The sequence below is a fragment of the Perissodus microlepis genome, chromosome 12 (assembly GCF_051167445.1).
Source record: "Perissodus microlepis isolate ML-2025 ecotype Zambia chromosome 12, ASM5116744v1, whole genome shotgun sequence".
Classification (NCBI taxonomy): Eukaryota; Metazoa; Chordata; class Actinopteri; order Cichliformes; family Cichlidae; genus Perissodus; species Perissodus microlepis.
Genome location: NC_140472.1, coordinates 24,395,776 through 24,412,719, shown reverse-complemented (window position 1 = coordinate 24,412,719; position 16,944 = coordinate 24,395,776). Strand labels below are relative to the sequence as shown.

Sequence of the window (16,944 nt, the reverse complement as noted above, 5' to 3'; positions counted from 1 at the left end):
TGAAAACTATCATTTTCCGTCTATTTTTAGGGAAAAAAAACTTAATTTAATCAGCACATAAATTATACAAAATAAAGTGTAAATAACACTGGAATGTTAAATGTATTGTGCCACTGATGTGGATCATTTTTTGCTATGAGGAGAAAAAAGTCACTATGACAAATGACCTTTAAAAATGTAGTGGGAAGTTCCACTGATTCTTTACTGGCAGAAAGGTATAGCAAAAACAATAAACCTAACTGTGGCAGTGTTTTGAATGTTTTCTACCTGCACAGGATGTAGTTAGTAACACCTCGCGTAGTTAGTACATTGGATGGATAGCCTGATAGAAGAGTTCGTGGTTGGCAAAGAAAAACAACCTCAAATTCAAAAAGAGTGCATAAAATTTTTTAAAGATTGTAATTGTCTGTAGTGGCTTTCTTTAAGTACAAACTATGGCAAGAAACACCTAAGTATTAATGAACAGGCAGGCTTACTAATAATGTACTTTGTTGACGAAATTTGAAGTATGTCCCTTACAGGGTGCCGTAGCTGAGCCGGCTAAGCTATGTAGCTGTTTTGTGGCTAATAACAGATCGCTGCTAGTAGCTTTTTTTCCTAATGAATAGACACGCAAAATAAAGACTCAAAGCGGGCAAGTGTCAGCAACCAAGCAAAGTGAGTTAATTTTCATTGGTTTAGTTTGCTGTGGAAATGTTAACACTGTCAGTCTCACCCAAGTTTAAATACTAGCTCATTGTTAGCTGTTGGTTAGAATACAGCTGAATTCATAACAGATTTTACATGTAACCAAGTAGTTTCAGTTACATGTAAAATCTGTTATGGGTTAAAGTCTATTCTAACCGAAAGCTGCAGCGATACTTTTGACAGTGTCCCTGAAACGATTGCGTTCTAGTTCAGTCATTAATAGCTTTGTATTAAAAATATCCTTAAGTGGTGAAAAAGTGGCGATGTTCTCGGTTTAGTTATTTTCCTACAAGAAACAGAGAGACATTAATTTGGCTGTTTTAGATCATACCTTGAAAACAGTCAGAATAGTTGTTGATAACTGTTTTTGACTCAGCTATCGGTGAACTGTTATTAATTCTGATTGTTTCGACTGTCTTAATAATGATTGTACGAGTTGAAGTTATTTATCCATTAAACGTCTGGTCAGAGAAAAAAAATCATACATCATTATTTATCAGTACCACAGACGCTCACTTCAAGTCAGTTCAGTTTATAAAGCGCTAAATCAAAACAAAAGTTGCCTTAAGACGCATTGTATTGTAAGGTAAAAACCCTGCAATAATACAGAGAAATCAGAGAAAACCCCAACAATCATATGACCCCCTATGAGAAAGGGCTTTAGCGACAGTGGGAAGGAAAACTTCCCGTTTAACAGGAAGAAACCTCAGTGGAACCAGTCAGAATCAGAATACTTTATTAATCTCAGAGAGGGGCAGCCATTTGCCACGACCTGTTGGGGTTGAGTTGATGAACATAGGACAAAAACATGCTGTGGAAGAGAGACAGAGGTTAATAATAATTAATAATTAAATGCAGATAGGTCTATTAACACATAGTGAGTGAAAAAGGTGACTGAAGAAGAAACACTGAATGTATCATGGGAATCCCCCAGCAGCCTAGACCTGCAGCGTAACTCAAGTTCATGCATAGTTATACAAGTATAACACACAGTGAAATGTCACCTGACACGCTCCTCGACATGTGCAAAAAAGGGGGGGGGGGGTAGAGGAAGAACATTATATATATAGTATATACATTAGGTGAATGTGCAGTAGTAGCAGCACGCAAGCAGGGAGGATAACTAAGGGAGGATTTAGTCACCTGATCCAACCCTAACTGTATGCTTTATCAAAAAGGAAAATTTTAAGCCTAATCTTAATAGTAGAAAGAATGTATGTCTCCCAAATCCAAACTGGAAGCTGGTTCCACAGAAGAGGGGCCTGAAAGCTGAAGGCTGTGTCTCCCATTCTAATGTACAGTGATGTAAGACAGAGAAGTCGTTTGATGGAGAAGTATAGAGAAGGTCAAAACGATCTGCACTCATAGTCCACGTGGACTATGATGTTTGGACAAGAGTAAGAGTAGTTATATCAGATTAACAGGTCAGGTTGAGCTGTTTGAAGAGGTAAGGCTGAGATCCTTTGGACATGTGCAGAGGAAGGATAGTGGATACACTGCGCAAAGTATGCTGAAGATGGAGCTTCCACAAAGGATGAAAAGAGGAAGACCACAGACAAGGTTCTTGATGTAATAAAATAGCACATGCAGAAGGTTGGCGTGATAGTGAAGGATGCTAGAGATGGGGTGACATGCAGGCACGTGGTCCAGCATACAACCTCTAAAGCAGGGGTCCCCAATCCCAGTCCATGAGGGCCGGTGTCCCTGCAGGTTTTAGATCTCACCCTGGGTCAACACACCTGAATCACATGATTAGTTCATTACCAGGCCTCTGGAGAACTTCAAGACCGTTGAGACGGTAATTTATCCATTTAAATCAGCTGTGATGGATCAAGGACACATCTAAAACCTGCAGGGACACTGGCCCTCGTGAACTGGGATTGGGGATCCCTGCTCTAAAGGGAGCAGTTGAAAGAAGATGAAGAAGGAGAAATGTTTGGCTTTTCCTTGAATAAATTAATTAACTGCTAAATCATGTGTCTTATTGTTAACTAACTAATGATTTCAGTTCTATCTTGGAGGCAGTCAGAAATGAATCATTGAATTCAATTGAAATACAGCTCAAACATATGTGCAAATCAGGGTCTTTCCTCTTCATCGTAATAAATACTTACTGTATAATAATTTTGTTGGGATTTGCAATGACGTATGACTTTAAATGTTAAATAGCCTGTGCTTAAAGAACAAACACGTCCTGCTGTTGTGCTTATTGTTAGTGCATGCAAAGTTCAGGCTCTTTCGCTAAATGTCCATTTTATGTTATTATAATGAAAAATTAAGCTCAGGTCATTCAACTTAGTGTTAAAAATCGTTATTGAGAGATGATTATGAGATGGAAGTGTAAACACAGCAAATATATGTTTACCTTCTGAGTTGGGGTTCATGAGCTCTATTCACTAAATGGCCCATTTTGCTGTGACCTATAAGTTTTGTGTAAGTGACGTCAGAAAACGTTCATAACTACAAACTGTTTCTCTTTACAGATTGGAGAGTATGGTTGTGAATCTCTGCTTGCCACATTTTCACACGACAGCTCATTGTAACAAGGTGAGATATATTTTATAGACCTGCCACATAAAGGTACCCTCCCCTCCCCTCCTTTCTTTTTTTATTTAACTATTTTATTTTTTGTTTTTTAAAGTCCGAAAAAAAAGGCTTGATATGTTTTTAGATAAGCAGTTCAAAGCAGCGCAGACAGACGCAAAATGACACAGGAAGTGGAGGACAGTGATGTAAAAATAAAAATAAATAAAAAACCGGTGGGATAAAGTGCTGTGTGGGAGACTGAATCACAACCGTCCTTGTGTTCTTTTCATTGGTATTTTTTAATCCGATCATGGCTGTCTTTTTCATCACACTCAGAGGATTAAAAAGATGAATGTTATCACCTTCAAGAAAACTGTTTTTTTGGTTTTTTTACTCCACATGTGCCTTTTTTATGTCTTTTACATGGCTTGTTTTCATTTCATATGAGCTTTCCATGTTTAACCTTGTGATGACTCTCTCGTGAGCATGTGAGGCATGTGTACTGTAATTGTTTTCAAATTTTCTCATATCTGCTGTCAGTTCGATTCAGTTTTATTTCTATGGTGCTAAATCACGACAGTCGCCTCAAGAAGCAGTCAATCCTACATTACTATAACATAATGTAGCTTTTCTCTGTGCATTTTCAATTTCAAGCTTTCCCTGAAAAACACTGACACCAGTTTAATTTTCTTCTCCAGCTGTGCGCAGATGGCTATGATGTCACAAATCTTGTATCAGCTGACCCTGCCCTCCGCAGACGTGGCTTTAAGCTGGAATATTTCCTTCGTCCACCTGTACAGGTAAGATTTCACTGTCATACTTTGGAACTTGACACTCAGCATTTTTTCTTAAAATGTGTATATGTCTCATTAAATAATAGGTACCAGTAGAAATAGTATTTGGTACTGAAAAAAGTACCACTACCTTTTATTTAAATAATAAACGCTTGAAAACAGAGAATTCGGGGGAAACGTGCAGGTCAGGAAGACACTGAGGAAGAGTAGCTATTCTATCTCATGTATTATATTTTATCTATGGTTTTTTGTTTGTTTTGTCATCTTTTTGACTGTATTTTTGTTTCCAAACATTAATTATGTAGAGTATTGTGTTGATGGGGCTGAACACGGATATCCAACTGTAAAGTTTATTTTTATTCTTGTTACAAGCTTAAGATTTGAACCCCTTTAAACCAGAATGCAGTAGGTGTTCTAAAGAGGTCTTAATATGCTTCCTTTTCCTTAAGTCTGTTATATCATCTCTTTTGTTCATTTGAAAGCTGTGCAGGTTATTTTTTTCCTCATAGAAAACACCGCTCACTGACTGAGCACCCAAAGTGTATTTGTAACATAAGCCAAAAATGCAACAAAAGGGTAAAAAGCCAAAAATGGCATTTAAAAGGAAAGTCAGATTTACTAAATGTGCATACACACCTGCATGTATTGTTCCCTTCATGAATCACGCTTCAATAGGAAATGTGTGTTCAGCCTCTTTGTGCATAGAAATCGAGATTAGTAGTTCTTACCATCATGTTTTTCTCTGGCAGCGATGGTACATTTGTATGTTTAAAGCAGTCAGTTTAAACAAAAACTTTCCCACATTGTTGCAATGAACTGTGGTATTCTCCACTGTGGGATGTCATAGGACAGTTTAACTTTCCTGAATATGATTTATTTATTTGAGTTTTTATGGAGAACATATCCTGTATTTTGATGAGGATTCATAATGCATTGTAAGAGTCACATTTAAAAAAAAAACTAGGTATGATTATTATAGTAATGTGTTTATATCCGTACCTTACACATTTTTCTTCTGTTCCTTTAAGGTGACATTGAAGTTTGGCTTCCAGGTGGAGCTGTGTAGGGTGGATGTTGAGTTGTGGCCCTGGGGTATGGACAGGGGACAGGCTTGCAAGAAACTGGAGATCAGCACCAGTTCTGATCCGTTACCTTCTACAGGCACCAAAGATTTTCCACAAAAGAAGCAGATACAAGCGAAAGATCAGAATGCAGCGAATAGACGAGAACTTCGAAACCATGAGAGTAAATCTCAACAGAGTAATGGCCACCAGTGGAGTCTTCAGGCCCAGCAGTGGAGTGAAGTGACTCCAGGTGAGCCTCAGAAAAGAGGCTGCATGTTCAAACATCAGACAAACACGGAATCCAGCAATTCTGAGCCAGAGTTTAAACTGGTGGCTCGTTGCGAACTAAAGGAGGAAACCAAAGTCTGTTTCACACGTTCAAATTTTTGCCCCAGGGCCCCGTTTCTGTCCTCGCCTCCTCCACAACCTGCGAACTGTCTGCAAGAGGAGCTATGGAGCCGAGGTTTGCTCTCGCTCGGGGCTGTGACAAAGCTTCGTGTAACCATGCCTTATGGTGGTGCAGCATCATCTCTGGGGCTGAAATCTTTGACTGTGTGGGGACAACCTGCTCGCAGCTGCCCTGCAGAAGAAGTGGAGAGGATCAAAAAAGTCCACGAGGCCAGTGAAAGACGGCTACAACAGCCTGCATTTTTTGCACCCCCTATCAGACAAAGCAAGCAGGGACTGCAAGAACCTCCAAGGTATTTGTGTAATTTCACAAGTAGTAGAACTAATTATCAGGCTGTCACATCTATACTGTTGGTTTTATAGATTATGTAAGTATTGATGTGTGCCAATATGTCGTTTACTTTGGTAGTCATTCCATCCCAGAAGAATTCCTTGATCCACTCACACAGGAAGTGATGATGCTACCTATGCTGCTGCCCAGTGGTGTATCAGTGGACAGCTCCACTCTGGAAGAGTACCAGAAGAGGGAAGCCACTTGGGGTAGACCCCCAAACGACCCTTTCACCGGTGTACCATTCACTTCAACTTCCCAACCTCTTCCTAACCCCCAACTGAAAAGTCGCATTGACCACTTCCTGTTGCAGAAAGGAATGACGAGGAGGGATGGGATGTTGGGGAGAGTAGTTACAGGAGAGAATACACAGGCCTCAAGACTTCTAGCCTCCAAAGTACACAAACAGTCTCAGAGCTCTCTGTGCCTCAGTAAAAGCTCAAACAGTGGTGCTGCTGAATATAATGCTGACACCAGAATCACAAACAGGACTGTGAAGATAGAAGATGCAGGGTCAGGACCTTTGTCAGATAATAAAAATCACACATCTGATGCTGAGCCTTTAAGTACAGGTTCGACATCAGCATTCGACAGGAGAAAGAAACGAGATCTAAGTGAGATTTCCAAAGAATCCAAGGATACATTGACACCTGAGAGGGAACTCCAAACAAAAAAACTAAAAAGTGATGCAGTTTCTGGTGAGTATAACATGTAAACATACAAACCAGGGGTGTCAAACATAAGGCCCGGGGGGCCAGAATTGGCCCAATCCAGCCAATTGGATGGCTTTTGGAACATGTAGTTAAACTTCTTTTCTGGAGTTTTACTGGTTTGGCCCATTTAAGATCAAAGTATGTGGACCGACATGTAAAATGAGTTTGACATCCCTGATCTAAACCATATCCATGCCATTTTTTCAGTTTGTCTTGATCGTTGACTTCTCTGCCGTCTTCATGTTTGCTTCCTCATTGTGCACCTTCAGTTCCGAGCTGCAGCTCCCACGAGCAGCGTTTATCTGCTAGTCTGGATGAGGCCCTCTTCTCTGCCCTGCAGGGCCGGCCCTCCTTCACTTCAAATTTGCCCCAGAAGCGGGTTAGTCCTGACTCTGAAACGCTGAATACCACCCAACAGCGCCAGAATTCAGGCTTCCTGAGCAGTTCCACAGGTAGGATTTGCACCCTCTGATACATTTGAGTAAATACTATTCCCAAAGTATATGACTGTTGAACTATAATAAAGAAATCTGGAGAAGTTGTTTAGAAATCTTGTTTTTGGTGTAGTCAGTTTTGATTCATGTCAGTTAGAAATAAAACAGAGGTGTGAAACCATACGTAGAAATTTTTCCGACCACTTCACTGCTGCTTACCGCTGTTCTGAATAACTCAATTTTGTGTTATTACAGTGGAGAAAAAAATACTGAAAAAACAAACCTTGAGCCTATGTTCAAGTTTAAAGCGCCAGTGAAGTGGGAGAAATGCAAGTGTTCAGTTTTACTAGATACATTTGTAACATAAGAACCAGATGTCTATTGTTTCCCTGCTGATCATTGCCACAAAAGACAAAACAAACATGGTGTTAACTTTCTAGAGTGCTGTCACGCTTTCTCATTCAATGCTTAACCAGAGTTGCATTTACATCCTTTAAATGTTTTTCTGTATTGCTCTCCCTTTGTAAAGCACTCTGAGTGACCTTATATCCAAATCAGTTTGACTTCATTTAAATTGGTTTAATATAATAAACAGTGCCCCAAATGCTACCTGGCTACAGAACATTGCTTAAAATTTTATGGCAGAAGTATTTAAAGTTTGTTTGAAATTAAGTGAGTGTTAAGTGATTTTCCCCCGCCCCATCTTTCCTTAATAGGTGAGAAGATGTGCTCTGCGTGTTCCTGTTCTGTGTCCCTTTACTCCACCTCAGCATCATCCGTCTACCGTCTGAGCTGTGGTCACTTGCTCTGCCGCGCCTGCGCGCAGAAGGAAGCCAATCCTCTGAGGTCGGCCACTACATCAACATCCAATCGTATTGTGTGCTCAACCTGCCAACATCCCACCCCACGTGCTCTCATCACGCGGGTGCATCACTAACATAGCATAAGAATCCAACCGACACTTACAAATTGAAGACATGATTGTATTCCAGATGTTTAAGTAAAAAGAAAAAATTTGCAACTGGAAATTCGGGGTTTTATTTATGGACCGTTAACTTTTCTTGACAGTACCTTATTACCCTTTTTGTAAGCATGACATCTTTACACTGTAAGTCTATTTGTCACGTTATAACTGCTGTTTTCACAACCACTCCTGTTAAATTGTCTGTTTCTCATTTGTTGTTTTATTGTATTATTTTGTATATTTTTGCTCACGTGGATTAAAGATACCTCAGATCTAGCAGTGAATTGTATTTCTTCACATCTTCTTACACTCATATTGTCACAATATCAGATCACACAGGCCTGTTTTATTAATCTCCACAGATCAGGAAAGGACATCTCTGAAAGCAAAGACCTTTGAAAATATTGTAAAAAATATAGTGTGGATAAAGTCCTGTTCTTTATCTCCTCCACCCCCTCTTTCTTTCTTTTCATCGAGCGCTGAAGTGTACTTGCAGCCTTGGGTCTGCAGTCTTTGTGTGGCTGCTCTCTGCGTGGATGCATTTGACTAGAAAAGGTTTGGGCACAGAAGCAGGAGACCAAAAGAATTTAAGTGGAAATTGAGTCCAACCAAGGTTATGAGGTCATTGTGAAGAAGGAGACAGTGTCGTGTTCAGCTGACCTCCTGATGTCATGTGTTCTTTGTCCTTATCTCTGTTCCTTGCCTTGTTTTGCTGTCTTAAATGGGTGAACGCAGGCAGAAGATGGAATAATAAGAACATCCAGACACATCATGTACTAGTTCTAAATATATTTATGTGATAATAACAATAACCTTTATGTTGGTATTTCAGGTAGTATGAAATACTGACACTAGATTACATTAGGTTTCAGGTTTCTTTTTAAGGAGCAGTTTTACGTTAGGAGGCTGCACCTCCTCCTTGCCCACGTGTTCTTTCTCTACCCTCTGAACTCTTGAAGCTAATTACCTTTTACAAGCCTGAGTTATTGTGCACAGAAGGGTTAAACAGAGAAATGTGAGGCAAACAGTATTTAGTTGGTGTTCACCATCACAAATAGCATAATCTGTATGTTGCTTTCCTTGACAGCATTAAGCTTAATCAAGGTCGTGATCCTGTATCCGCTCAGTAAGAGAAAAGACAGGAGTCAGTTCTGCATGTGAAATGAAGACATGGGCTTCACTGTTTCCGATACAAGTGGTGGTTAAAGTGCTTAAATGATACTGAATCACACTGTATTAGTCAAAGTCACTGACTTTATACACTTATTAGACAAAAACTTTTCTTATGTTGTGAACTCTTATTGTTTGTAAACTTTTCTTATTATACACCTTATTAGAGGTATCAAGAAATTTCTGCAGAAGACTAAAACTGCCATAATTACAAGTAAACATGTGACTTAATAGATCAGTTATTATACCACTAAATGAATGAAAACATACTAAGAAAATTAATATTAGCATTGATTAATCTGAAAAATGTGAGAAATGTATTCTCTCTGGTAATTCTTCACTGGAAACAACCATTTACTTTTAACAGAAAATTTCTTAGGTACACTGTAACTACCAGGTGCCGTGTCGTCACATGTTTTAAGGTTTTATTTGTCATATACAGGAAATAATGGCACATAACTACCAGTAATGAAATTCTTAGGCTCAGAGCCCTCTCAATATTGCACATAAGTAATGCCTAGATATAAATAAGAAAAAGTATAAAAATAAAGAAAATATATATTTATAAAAAAGACTACAATAAATAAATACAGAATACTGAAATACTGTAGCAGCTGTAGTGCAGAGATAGTGGCATATAAAAGTACAGTGTGTATAGTGATTGTGCAAAATAAACTGCCCAATATTTCAGCAATTCAGTAGCCCGATGGCTTGTGGGTAGAGACTTCATCCCTTCATAAAGGGATGGACATGGTCAGCAGCAATACTCAAATAGGCTGTGGCATTTAAATATTGCTCAACTGGTGCCGAAGGGCCCAAATTGTGCCAGAACAATGTCCCTTACACCACCACATGAAAAAACAGCCAGGATGGAGCTACGTTTACATGTTGTTTATGTCAAATTATGATCCAACAATCAGTAGAAATTGAGAGTGATCAGGAAACATTCTCAGCTGACAAGAGTGGGACCCAGTGTGGTCTTCTGCATCTGTTGTGCTTACAGAGGTGCTCTGCTGCATACCTTGCGTTTAATCGACTCTAATTTGAATTCTTGCTGCTTCCCTCAGCTCAAGCCAGTCTGGCTATTTTCCTCTCACATTTGGTGTCAACATGGCATGTTCACCCAGAGAACTCCTGCTCACTGGAGCTCACTATTTTCACTTATTGGATCATTCTCTGTAAACCTAGAGATAGTTGTAAAAAAAAAAAAATACACAGAAATTTTTGTAAAGTAAAATGCATACATGAAAGAGTATTTATTGTTGATACTTTCATGTATTTAATGACATACATTTTTTCACTGAGTCTTAGTTATGTCTCTATTTTGATTTTGGCACTTTAGGGCCTCCTATAGTCCTGTTTGTCTGGGTCTCGGTGTTCGAGCTACTTCCTGTTTTATTTTTGATGGTTCTTGTCTCTTGTGTGTTGCGTTCAGTGCTGCGTCTCCTGTCTCGTTATGTCCTATTTCTTCCTGCTGTGGTCCCATTTGTTTCCACTCCCCTGATAACCCCTCACTGTATTTATTGTCTCTGTTTTCCTCTGTCAGAGCGTCTGTTCGCATACCCCCTGTGTCTCCATGTTCCTATTGTTGCAGTTTATGTTTTCACGAAAATTTGCATTTCTTATTTTTGTACCGTTTTGCCAAACGCTCTGAATAAACTGCTGGCCTTCTGTTAAAGCCGGTGTCTGCCTTTGAGTCCTCTCTCTACTCCACTCGATCTGCTGCCGCAGATCATGAGAGAAATGTTTGAAAGTAAATTCTGTAAAACTTTTTCTTTCACATTTGGAGTACTGTAAAGTTTAATGAGATTTAGATTCACTGAAGGATGAGCTTTGAATGCTGTGACTCTAATTAAAGAGCTTCACACCTGGACCTGCAGCCTTTGATGCTCAGTTTTGCCATTTCTCATTTAACTGCTAATTAGTATAACAACAGCTAATAAGAGAAATGCAACCCCGAGCATGGAACAAGACGCTGAAAGGAATAATCAAGGTGTAATATGTTTATTTGAAAATGCTACTCTGGTTAGGATTATTACACCCACTAGTTTTACATTAAGTCTGGAACATAATTTGTGTGACCTCTGTTGTCATGATGCTACCACATTTGTCTTAATCTAAAAGTGAAAACTACACACACTGACGAACTGTGCATGATCATTAAATGTTCTTCATTAGTCCCCTTCATTGCGGTTAATTTGGGCTAATAAATTGTTCGCAAACTCCAATTAGTTGTTCATGTTTTGCCGTTTTCAGTGTGTCAGTCAAAACGGGGGGTGAAATTATTCAAAGTTATTACAAATAGGCGCAGTGCTGAATACAGAAATTGTATCTTCTGCTGTCGTGTCTGTTTTTGTGTAGATTTGTTAGATGGCACACATCCGATGCAGAGCCACATCTGTGGCGACCTCTCGCGCACGCGTCGCGCGCACGCCGGTGGCCTTCGGGCGCGCATCCCTGCGGAGAGAGCGCAACGGGGACGAAAGTGACGTCAGGAATCAATCGCTTTGTCAAACATGTCCATCTGCTTATAAGTGAGAAATGACCGCAGTACCAGACAGACATCCACACCGGCGGAGGACACACAGGTGCAGCGCGGCGCTCACTCCAAACCGACAGCGATGCCTCACTCCTTGTTCCCCCTGTGCGTCCTAGGACTCCTTGCGTTCTCCTCCGCCTGCTACATCCAGAACTGCCCCCGAGGAGGGAAGCGAGCGCTGACTGAAACTGGAATCAGACAGGTGAGCATTGTTCTTTCTGCTAAGACAGCATGCTTATTCTTTAACTGGCTGTGTTTGATTCTAAATTGGCTTTAGCCTATAACATTAGAAAAAAATATAACCAAAAGAGAAAAACGGTCCAGCAATTCACAAAATTAAAGGAATGCTAAGCAGCCTTTAAATAAGGGAAACCGAGCGTGCAATGGATGTTATGGGATCAAAATGTGAGTGGTTTACTGGGTATATCAGATTTTAATAAAAACGGAAGAGAAATCATACAGATAAAAAATAAAAGTCACTTATGGAAAGGTTTAAAAAAAAAAATAACACCAATTCAATTGAACCTTTTTTAAAGTCACAAATTAGATATTACTCATGTAGTTTAAAAATACTGATTTACAGTGAGAGACTGTAGGAATAAGATGGTTGTGACTTATTTCACATGCTCATATTGCTATAATTCTTCTGCTGAGGCAATGCAATGAATGTTGATTTTCTTGAATACGAGATGGAAAAGAACGTGAAAGTATCATTGGTCTTGTAATATAATATAATATAATATAACAGAAAATAATACTGCTAAATTCAATTCCATTCTCCTCCAGTGCAAGTCTTGTGGCCCTGGAGACAGGGGCCGCTGCTTTGGCCCCAGTATCTGCTGTGGGGACGGTTTCGGCTGCCTGCTTGGCTCCCCAGAAACAGCTCACTGTGTGGAGGAGAACTACCTGCTCACCCCCTGCCAGGCAGGAGGGAGATCCTGTGGGTCTGAGGGAGGGCACTGCGCTACTTCTGGATTCTGCTGCAATTCTGGTACGAACTGGTCTGATTGATTGACATGTTGACATGTAAGATATGAACTTCATTTCTTATTTTTGTTCTTTTCAGAGGGCTGTATGGTGGAGTCTGACTGCCTGGGAGAGACAGAGGCCACAGATCCAGTCCACGGCTCTGCAAGAAGCTCACCAACAGAGCTGCTGATGCGTCTTCTCCATGTGGCTGCCAGAGGACAGAATGAGTACTGATATTTTATGTGTGGGCGTCCATCTGCTGCTCAAGACCTGGAACTGCAACAGAAATGAAGTTCATCCATGTTCCACTATAAGCCTTGGGATCTGAACTCTGAACAATTTAAATTTTCTTGGTTCTGTTACTGTTTCTGTTTGAAGTGTCTTTCTGATTAGCTGGGCTAAAAATACAAGGGGAGAAGAACCACATTAATTGATAGGAAAACATTAGGTTTCATGTGTGCTCCCCCCTAAAAAATGTATATACTAATGCACATACTGTAAACAAAGTTTATTCTCTATAAGAAGACACCCGAGAGCTCCAATTTCAAAACTGAGATATAGTAGAGCACATTGTAAATAAGTCAGAGGTTAACGATTACAGTTGATACAGGCATCCAGGTAAAACAGCAGAATGTCAATGCTTGATCAGTTGCTTCTTGTGTAGTAGAAATATTGTTGTATATTAAAAATGGGAGAAACAATACAGAATGAAAGAATGCCAAAAAGGCTCTTCTGATTCCTCATTTCCCAGAATACTCTTGAGTGTGCGAAAGAAAGCGACAGTCAAAGGAACCACCACAATAACCACAGAGTAATCAGGAATGGTAATTGCTGTAATTTGATCAGTTTCGATCAAAACTGTTTTGCACACAGATTAGCTGCTCAAGGAATTACATAAACTGACTGCACTGACGCATTCATATCCTCCAACCATATAACTCAGCACTGTGTACCAACATGTATAATTTGCGTAGATGAAAGATAGTGATTTCTAACTATCAGACTCCCGTCTGTGTGAATGCTAATTTGCTGCCAAATCTGTATGTGCTGGCAGTTTGTCTGCACTGTTTTTCAATCCAGTTGGCACTAGATGCAGGACCTCCCAGATTTTGACAGTTATGTTCTTTGATTGACTCAATACCTGTGTGGCACGTCAAAAATCCTAAACCTTTGGAAAGTCATTTTATGTGTGACTCATCTTGTGCTCCACACTATGAAGGAGACGCCTCAAAACCCACAGATACAAATAGACCTGCTGCCAATTCCCCAGGTTTCAGACCCCGGCCACTGTCACACCATGATGACAAAACAGCTCGGAGCTGTTTTAGTAGCACAAGGGGAACCTACACGTGGGTGGCAATGTCATGTACTGTCACCTCACAGCAAGAAGATGATTGGTTCAAATATCAGTCGGGGCCTGTCTGTGTGGAGTATGTGTGTTCTCACTGTGCCTTGCGTGGATTTCCTCCAGATACTCCAGTCTCCTCCCACAGTTTAAAGACATGTCTGTAAGGTTAAATGATAATACTAAATTGGCCATGGAACTGACCCAAATAAAGTGCTTCAAGAGTGAATGTGTGAATCATCCCTTATCTTTAGCTAGTTCAACACATTCTCATTCGTGGTTAACAAATGATGTATTTTGTAGACTTTGGTTACTGAACACTGTTTTCATTAGCTAAACAGAGGAGTTGCACTAGACTACAGAGGCTTATCTTTAAAACCAAAGCAAATCCTCCAGATCTCATTCACGGAACAAAACATGTCAGAGAGATTCAAACCTCAGTCAATACATCTATGTCACAAAGGCAGTTGGGAAGCAAGATCACATAAATCATAAAGTCCTGCGATTCAAAGGCCTTAGGTGGTATTGGGGAGCTATTAGCCGTTGGATCAAAAGTGCAAATCAAGCGCAAACATCCTACAGACACCGTTTTTATTTGTCAGTTATGACTCCTACTGACTTACCAATGTTCCCACCTTTAAAATAAACTGCCAAGAAGTCACTCATTGACATTGGTGCAACCAGAAGAATTCCTTTCAGCATTATGTTTTTCTTTTTTTTTTTTCTCAGTAATTATACTGTATGCTTGCACACTCAGTTAAATTGCACAACACGTAAGAGTTGAAAACCACACCTGGGTACACAATGAACCTTGGCTCTAAAGAGGTTGGAAAACAGGACGACACTTTTAAAATGACTTAACCGTGCATTATTTATTTATTTATTTATTTGTGTGCCCAAAAGCTGAGTTCATCGACACAATCTTGCTCATGCGCATTCATTAAAGGGTAAAAAGTGTCAAGTTTCCTGCATGATCAGTACTTCAAAGTGCCACTTGAACTCTTAACAACAAAATTAATCAGTTATTAAATGTTATTACTGAGCTTTGCGCTAATCGCACATCCTAATTTGTCCCCAGACTTGGAAAATATCCCTGAAAAGACTGAAATCTGACGTTCTTTGTGTTCTAATTTGACCTTTAGCAGTGAACTGTATTGAATGTTGACTCTGGGTGTGTCATCCATTTTTTTTAAATTTCATATCAATCAGTCAAGTAAGATTCTGTTCAAAGAGTGGTGATTAAACCTGTCAGAGCCTGCCTTGGCGCATCATACCTGCATTTATGAGCACTGACTGTTTGAACAAAGAGTTAAGCTGGAAACGAAAGTAACTTTTCTTTTTGTAAATACTTTACTAATACCAATACTATACTAATACCCTTTCAATGCATTTTAATTACAGAGTTCCATTCAAAGAGACGCTAGCAGATGTTCACATGTGCTTCCCTGAATTTTCGTAGGTGTGTGCACAGGCATGTGCAGGATCTCTGTGTCAGTATTTAAACACCAAAGACATGTTACCTCCCCACACTTGCTCTGAGATCATGGATGTGAAAGTTGGGTTTGTGATTGTTTGTCTGTGCACTTTGGCCATCACCTCCAGTGAAGGTAAGGACACTCAGGGCAAATACATTTGGCAAAATCAAGGAGACATTTGGACTGAATATGCACTGATTTATACATCAGGTACATCCAAAATAAGCAAATAAATTGACACTTAGAGCTCTTTTGTGTGCAGGTGTGTGATTACCACATTCCTCCTAAAGTTTAGAAATGATGAAAACACTTGTCTGTGTTTTGGCAATAATTTTAGTGTTCATACAGTGTTTTTAAAGACATTTTGTATAATGCTTCTTATCTGTTTAATAATGACCACTGTTACATGAAATGTTTAATCCTGTTCAGTTTTATGAGGCTCCATAAAAACATACATAACATTTGGTTATAATCTTACCTTACAGCTGGAATTCCAAAATGCTGCATAAATACAAAGAGTGACATCCGGCCACGAATACTGATGAACGTTCAAAGATGGGAGATGCAGGAAAGCAACGGTGCCTGTGACATCCAAGCACTTGTGTAAGTGTTGAAAACTAATTTTCCAAAAGGTTACAGGTAATTTTGTAGTTATTACATGATCATTCATGTAATCATGCATTCCTCAGCTGCACAGTTTCAGTTAAATAATGATCAGGAATCAAACTGTAAGCTAATACCTTTTACGTCAGGTTACATTAATATTTGTATTTAATTGCTTTTCCTTGTGCATCCACAGACTGTATGTAAAGAACTTCAAAAAGCCAGTATGTGCTCATCCCAATGTGAAGCGAAAACTGAAGACCATTCTGAAAATAAAGGACCAGATGGCGCGCCGACGTCCTTCCTAGGACAAGGAGCAAAAGAAACGTCTTCTCCAGATGTTCGTGTGTCATGTTTCCCACAAAAGGGGTTTTTCAGAGTTTTTATTATGTAATAATTATCATTTAGTTCCACCTCAGCTGCCTGCAGCAACATTGCTTACATGTTAAGGCATTAGTACAGTAATATCACATTACTTCTGCTACTATACTTTAGTTTTACATTGACAGATACCATCCTACTTCTGAGTTGCTACTTTAAGTGTATTATGCTGTATGTAAGAAAAAACAGGTTTCCATGTAATAGAATATGAAGTAATGGAGTATTTTTTTTACAGTGTACTAAAACTTTTTAAACTGTTTAATGATGCAAGTATATCTTGTACCACTGCGCTGATGCCAATAGATTAAAAAAAAAAAAAAAAAAAAACACTGTAAAGTGTGATGTCTATTTTTCTTTTACTTTGTTTTCTATTAATCTGCAAATATATAGTAGTTAAGATCATCAAGCCATCATTAGACTACCAGCACGCAGCTTGATAGTGTAGTAGTTAACACAGTTGCTTGGCAAAAGAAGGGCTGCTGGTTCACTTCCAACTAGAGACAAGGTTGTGTCAGGAAGTCAAATCAAAAATCTTGTACTA

At 39.4% G+C, this 16,944-nt stretch overlaps 3 protein-coding genes across 3 annotated transcripts; all 3 read left to right on the top strand.

The window, feature by feature from the left end:
- The first annotated feature begins 499 nt into the window (after nt 1–499).
- Nucleotides 500–8,197, top strand: ubox5 (U-box domain containing 5). The gene is made up of 7 exons (XM_084945168.1): nt 500–657; nt 3,171–3,234; nt 3,912–4,013; nt 5,036–5,772; nt 5,889–6,508; nt 6,793–6,975; nt 7,674–8,197. Exons 2-7 carry the CDS (start codon nt 3,181–3,183, stop codon nt 7,892–7,894), a joined length of 1,917 nt encoding a protein of 638 aa, XP_084801294.1. The 5' UTR covers nt 500–657; nt 3,171–3,180; the 3' UTR covers nt 7,895–8,197.
- Nucleotides 8,198–11,637: 3,440 nt separating this feature from the next.
- Nucleotides 11,638–13,328, top strand: avp (arginine vasopressin). The gene is made up of 3 exons (XM_084945174.1): nt 11,638–11,832; nt 12,417–12,621; nt 12,697–13,328. Exons 1-3 carry the CDS (start codon nt 11,713–11,715, stop codon nt 12,831–12,833), a joined length of 462 nt encoding a protein of 153 aa, XP_084801300.1. The 5' UTR covers nt 11,638–11,712; the 3' UTR covers nt 12,834–13,328.
- Nucleotides 13,329–15,439: 2,111 nt separating this feature from the next.
- ccl27a (chemokine (C-C motif) ligand 27a) lies at nt 15,440–16,730 on the top strand. The gene is made up of 3 exons (XM_084947364.1): nt 15,440–15,551; nt 15,905–16,022; nt 16,219–16,730. The coding sequence occupies exons 1-3, from the start codon at nt 15,458–15,460 to the stop codon at nt 16,328–16,330; spliced, it is 324 nt and encodes a 107-aa protein (XP_084803490.1). The 5' UTR covers nt 15,440–15,457; the 3' UTR covers nt 16,331–16,730.
- Nucleotides 16,731–16,944: the final 214 nt, after the last annotated feature.

Excerpts from the sequence above, each read along its gene's own strand:
- ubox5 (XM_084945168.1), top strand. The coding sequence starts at position 3,181 with ATGGTTGTGAATCTCTGCTTGCCACATTTTCACACGACAGCTCATTGT. Across the intron at positions 5,773-5,888 it reads GGACTGCAAGAACCTCCAAG|TCATTCCATCCCAGAAGAAT; the intron begins GTATTTGTGTAA and ends TTACTTTGGTAG. Across the intron at positions 6,509-6,792 it reads AAAAAGTGATGCAGTTTCTG|TTCCGAGCTGCAGCTCCCAC; the intron begins GTGAGTATAACA and ends GTGCACCTTCAG.
- avp (XM_084945174.1), top strand. The coding sequence starts at position 11,713 with ATGCCTCACTCCTTGTTCCCCCTGTGCGTCCTAGGACTCCTTGCGTTC. Across the intron at positions 11,833-12,416 it reads CTGAAACTGGAATCAGACAG|TGCAAGTCTTGTGGCCCTGG; the intron begins GTGAGCATTGTT and ends ATTCTCCTCCAG. Across the intron at positions 12,622-12,696 it reads TGGATTCTGCTGCAATTCTG|AGGGCTGTATGGTGGAGTCT; the intron begins GTACGAACTGGT and ends TGTTCTTTTCAG.
- ccl27a (XM_084947364.1), top strand. The coding sequence starts at position 15,458 with ATGTTACCTCCCCACACTTGCTCTGAGATCATGGATGTGAAAGTTGGG. Across the intron at positions 15,552-15,904 it reads GGCCATCACCTCCAGTGAAG|CTGGAATTCCAAAATGCTGC; the intron begins GTAAGGACACTC and ends CTTACCTTACAG. Across the intron at positions 16,023-16,218 it reads TGTGACATCCAAGCACTTGT|ACTGTATGTAAAGAACTTCA; the intron begins GTAAGTGTTGAA and ends GTGCATCCACAG.